Here is a 5,384-nt window from a genome sequence, read left to right as displayed (position 1 = left end):
AGCACAGAGCTGGATAGGGTGAGGGGGAGCAGACAAAATACCCCACCCCGTGTTATTGGTGCCTCACATGGGTATAGGTCAGAGCAGAGCACAGGGAGGCTTCAAGGTAACTCTATCCCCCTGATGGACAGTCCGGGTTATTCTTAGCTTGAGGTCTGCACACCAGCCGCTCTGGCAGGCCTTTTTTGGCGGTTGGAGGGGTGTGAGAAGGATCAGTTGGCTGAATAGGGCACCCCTACTGGTGGGGCACTATAATCTGCCCACTAAACTGGAACAAAGCAGGTGCCCATGGTGAGGAATGGACGACACAGATGAAAACTGTTCACTGCCCAGCGGGACACATCATGCTTCCTGCCACCGCCACTGGTGCTTATGTGTGATTGCAAAATATTTTGTTTGTTCACAAGCGTGAAAAAAAACCCATTAACTCATCAACTCAACAGCACCATCTAGTCCTCCTTTTAGCACCCTATGTTAGTCTCGGGGCATTCATACAATATACTCCAGAAGCAGTTTAAAACAAGGTAAATAAGTAAAAATCGCATTTTCCCTCAAAAGCATGAAAAGCAGTTCTGTTAGGCACTGAACTGCTGACATGCTCATAGTGACAATGCTAACAAGCTGATGCTAAGCAGATGTAATGTTTACATCATTAAACATCTTAAAGCATGTTAGCTTTCTAACATCTGCTAACTACTACTAAACACCAAGAGGAAATGTCATTAGTTACATCAAAGTACTATGCAAATGACATTTTTGACGTGATAGCAGTGATAGATGAAAAGAGTAGGGATCACTGATGTTATTACAGTTCATCCTGAGGGAAACCTGAACGCCTGCCTGTACCAGATTTCATATTTCATCCAAAAGCTGTTGAGACATGTAGTTAACACAATAAATATTTGTACAAAGGTTCATGGCAATTCCAGTATTTGCTGAGCTCTTTCAGTCTGGATCTGAGTGGAAGGATTGACAGTCTGACATTGCCATTCGTAGAGATAGAGCCACACCCTAGCACACTTAAAAATCTTAACATGGTGTATACAGGTAGACAGAGAACAAAACTTTATTGAAACATCTGAAAAACAACTGTAAATTAGATACAACACGACTTAAAACATGAGCTGTTATTGACTTGTACTGGAAAAATTCTGAGGATTATGAAATACAGAAGCTGCACAATAACTCCAAATAAAATCAGTCTGAAACAGAAACATCAAAGACATGCACACTTGCATAAACACAGGTGTGTATTTTACTGTGTAGCTGCAGCACTCGGGGCCACAGGCCTGATGATGAGGGTGAGCTCCATAGGCACAGGAGGAGGAACATACCTCTCCTCCCTCAGCAGCCGCAGTAACAGATCCTCCGTGTCCTGTGGCCAGCGGTAAACACGTGTGTTCTGAAGCCAGCTTGGGACATGCTTCTGTAAAGAGTGCATGTAGATTCAGGTGTTGTGTATTACATTTTCATTTAAGGAAGGTAGATAGTGGAAAAATATAAAGTTATGGAAAGATTTGTGTGTGTAAAAATGCTTTCAGTCGCTCTCTGACCTGGGATGCATTGAGGAAGAGAACTGGGATGAATCTGAAGTTCAAGCTGCCTTGCTGGATGAATTCATTCTGCATCTGGAAAAGTTAGATTTAAGAATTAGGTAGTTAATTTCTTCACAAAATTATGTCTCATTTAAATAAAGCACAAAGCTGTCTCACCATGGAGTGAATATATTTAGTGTGTAGACCATGGCTGTCTGCTACACATCCTTCGATGTCCGCCTTATACTTTGGACTGATGGCGATGATAATCAGGTTTGATGGCTGTTAAAAAGAAGAAAACACACACACATTTTAGACTCATTCACAGCCTAAAAAGAAAAGTGTAATACAAAAGAAAAAACAAAACATGAAATATGACATATTGATTTAACAATTGAAGTACAAAGTCACATTTAGTCTGATTCTGTCTTATAGAAATTACTGTAAATACTATTTCCAAACATTATAGATACAACATATCAATAGCAACACATAAATGTAAATAAAAATCAGGTTTTAACTGTGGTGACTGTGGTTGACTTACATCTTTTAGGTAACTGTCCTTCCACTTGTTGATGTCCATGCGTCTAATAGGGTTGTCAAATAGGTCAATCTATGAAATTGAAGTCAGGGCGTTAAGTGAACTGCTACATGTTTACGAGACTCAGATTTTTTTTTTCTTTTTTTGAAATCGGACTCTTAAGTGAAGAGAGTAGTAGCTTACCGCTGGTCGAAAACCTTGCTTTGTGAGGAAGTCCACAAAAGGGACCATCTCTGAGCACACATCCGAAGAATAAGTTATAAAGATGTTTCCTAAGAAGGGAGGAGATCATAAAATCAAATATTTACCTCAGAATTTATTGTTTTGTAGATGGTGCCATTTCACAGTAGTAAATTATACTGAATTACAATAAAATAGAAACTCATGCTGTAATTCCTGTATGCTGCAATAAATAGGCCTGCTATCCTGGTTAAAGTGAATCTGAATTTTTATTACAAAGTTTTGTTGAGACAATACTGATTGTATTTTGATGTATTTTTGAGTATTTTGATCTCGTGCTGTAACTTTATGAAAACTAGGCTAATTACTGTGACGTGTCCTACACAGAATTGTATCGTGCTCACAAGTATTATTTTCCTCAAATATAAATTGAGCAGCCCAAATAGGCCACACTCCAAAAACATGAGCAGAGTAGGTTTAATTGAAGGAACAGAGCGACTCACGGCACTCGTCAGGCAGGCTGATGGTCCTTCTTCTCTCATGTGGATGTGAGACAGACGCCTCTGCTCCGGCTGAGCTCAGGTTCATCACACTGACCTGTGACACGCCGTCCTCAGGGGGAACGGAGAACTGAGGCACGTTAACTGAGACACTACCCTGAGCCACGCCATCAGACATACAGCTGAGGCCATGACGTCGGAGCCTGAGGCAGCAAGAAAGAAAAACAAACAAAGGCTCTACAGTTGAATCATGCTGACATGTGATAGGCCTGTGTAATATTGAAAGTAGGGACTGCTGCAGCACCTGGCTCACTGAATTTTTCAAAAACAATAACAGTGACCTTGGAGGGAATTTGGAGATTTGTGTGGATAACGCTGCAAAGCCAGGGAGTGCACCTATTTGTGAAAGACACTGTTGTTTCTGTATTTCCTTTCAAGAGCGGTTTTGTTTTTACCAGTTTTGGTTGTCATCCCAGGATCTTCCATGTTGGCAGGGAGCAGAGTGGTGATATGGCTGAGGTGGGTATCTGTTGACCGGGCTGAGGTTGTACTGCCCTTCTCCTGCAGCATGATACATAATACCTGACATTCAGAGTATGATGAAGGCTTGTGGATACAGTTCAAACATGTCTGTGTGGCAGCACATGTGTCAAGTCGGTGGTCTATGCAGAACTAAGTAGGTTTACTCATAAAAGCAGTGTCTAAAAATTAAACACACTGGTTTAAGACACAAAATGAGTAAAACCCTAATCCCAGTACAAGCATGAGAATGTAGGTTAATAATTAAAAATATAGGCGCTTCTAATGGCATAATTTCTTACACTAATATATATAAATATATATATACACACACACACACACACACACACACACACACTATAAACATATTTATTTTGTATCTGTATCTATATAATTATTTTTGGACTATCTCCTCATGAATTGTTTGATTTTTTTTTTTATGTACATGCAGATCTCTCTTGAAAATGAGATTCCTGTCTTAATAGGATTCACCTGGATAAAGGTTAATAATAATAATAACAATAATAATAATATTGTAACCCTTCTCTGGTAATGTTTTTCATTACTGTGCTTTTTGTTTCTTGCTAAAAGATAAAACAACTGTAGTGAGATATATAGTACTTTTCAAAACAAAACTTAACACTACTACTACTTTTTACCGATAGAAACAAACAAGAAACATTTTCTCCCTTACCATAGTTGTGGAAATAGTGGTGAGGAGGTAGAAAGGGACTGTAGTGTTGCCACTCATCATCAGATCTCAGCGGCAGTGGAGACTCAAGCTCCTCTTCATCGCTCTGAAGCTGAGTATTGTATCCGTTGTCCCCTCTGAGTGTCAAAAAAAATACCCTCATCATTTCATCCAAATTTATCCTAGAAGCAAACATAAATTTTACTCTGTTCTTTGAATCAGAGAAAGACAGTTTCTTCTCAGATACCCAGATGTAGTGCTGTTTGCAGCGTCTGTTGATCTACATTGGTTTGGTCCACAGTTCCAGCAGCTGCACTCTCCTCTCACGTCACTCCGCCTGGCCCCTGCAGGATGTGGACAATAGCTTTCAGGGGGTTGATGATGAAAATGTACACGGGCAAAACTCGCTCTTCTATCTTCTGGCTGTCTGTGGTGCATCAGCTCAACGTGCTGCGCCACACGAGCAGCAAGACTCCCTTGAAGCCCTTGGTTCTCTTGTCCACCGCTGTACTGGCTTTGGCAGAAATAATGTGCATCTACGCAACAGCTTGGCCTGATGTTTTCAATATGTGGGTTGGCATGAAAAGTTTGGTTTGCGGTGACTTCAGGGCTCAAAAGTTGAAAGGGATCTTTGGACTTATCTGGAGCGGAAAACACTTTCAGTTCTGGTACTTTTTCAAATTTCTTCATCTTTACCAGGTGACATCAGCTTATCCTGCAGTCCTGCAACAGACAGAGGCAGGAAGACCCTTTATTTTTACAGTTAGACCCAGAGCAAATTTGAAGAAACAACAAATCAAGGGAAGTTTTCAGCATGATTAAAATATAGTTGAACTGAGACGTTTTTCTCACACAACGTACAAGAATCATTCTCAAGAAATCTTTTCACGTGAAAGTATTCTCACATAAAATGTCTTTTGTACCTACCAGGCCAATAGGACTCAGTCTAAATAAAGAGATTAACAATGACTTACCTGTTCTTGGCTGGATTCTTCACACTCCTGCGGGTGCCGAGGCTTGTGTGTGTGACAGCCTGTTATATGCAAATTCTTCCATGCTTGAAATGGAACCAATCACAGCCAAGAATGTAGTGTGTGTGTTGCTCAGCCAGATCGACGAGGAAAGTTGAGCGAAGTCTTAGTCTTGGAGCATAATGGAATTTATGATGATTCAGGGTAATCTCGCCCTGACTAATATTCTTTAGCTATGGGAGTATTATACATGGAGTAAGAAAAAGAGGCTACAATGTATTAAAGCAACAGTACATTCTCATGCAAAGGGCTATAAGGAGGTTAGATGAAGATGAAAATCAAACCCTTAACAGATCAGTTTTGGTTGGAACAGAAAATCAAAACTGTGAAGAAGAAAAACTACTCAAATCATGGTGAAAAGAAAAATTAAAAATCTAATTAAACAAG

General features: G+C 40.1%; 1 protein-coding gene across 1 annotated transcript; it reads right to left on the bottom strand.

Moving 5' to 3' along the window:
- Window positions 1-1,048: 1,048 nt before the first annotated feature.
- Window positions 1,049-5,082, bottom strand: LOC139632782 (uncharacterized). Its single transcript, XM_071497979.1, has 10 exons — window positions 4,941-5,082; window positions 4,214-4,689; window positions 3,970-4,103; window positions 3,212-3,317; window positions 2,760-2,959; window positions 2,260-2,348; window positions 2,080-2,148; window positions 1,713-1,817; window positions 1,554-1,628; window positions 1,049-1,426 (listed from the first exon to the last, which is right to left on the bottom strand). Exons 2-10 carry the CDS (start codon window positions 4,654-4,656, stop codon window positions 1,256-1,258), a joined length of 1,392 nt encoding a protein of 463 aa, XP_071354080.1. The 5' UTR covers window positions 4,657-4,689; window positions 4,941-5,082; the 3' UTR covers window positions 1,049-1,255.
- Window positions 5,083-5,384: the final 302 nt, after the last annotated feature.

Source organism: Trachinotus anak, unplaced genomic scaffold (genome assembly GCF_046630095.1).
Source record: "Trachinotus anak isolate AG129_WGS33_773 ecotype Australia unplaced genomic scaffold, CSIRO_AGI_Tana_v1 ptg000015l, whole genome shotgun sequence".
NCBI lineage: Eukaryota > Metazoa > Chordata > Actinopteri > Carangiformes > Carangidae > Trachinotus > Trachinotus anak.
This window is presented reverse-complemented; position numbering and strand designations above follow the sequence as displayed.

Bases quoted from the DNA above. Each gene is read 5' to 3' on its own strand.
- LOC139632782 (XM_071497979.1), bottom strand. From the start codon at position 4,656: ATGAAGAAATTTGAAAAAGTACCAGAACTGAAAGTGTTTTCCGCTCCA. The intron at 2,960-3,211 runs GTAAAAACAAAA...TTGCTGCCTCAG, and splicing joins TGGGATGACAACCAAAACTG to GCTCCGACGTCATGGCCTCA. The intron at 1,629-1,712 runs GTGAGACAGCTT...TAACTTTTCCAG, and splicing joins CTAAATATATTCACTCCATG to ATGCAGAATGAATTCATCCA.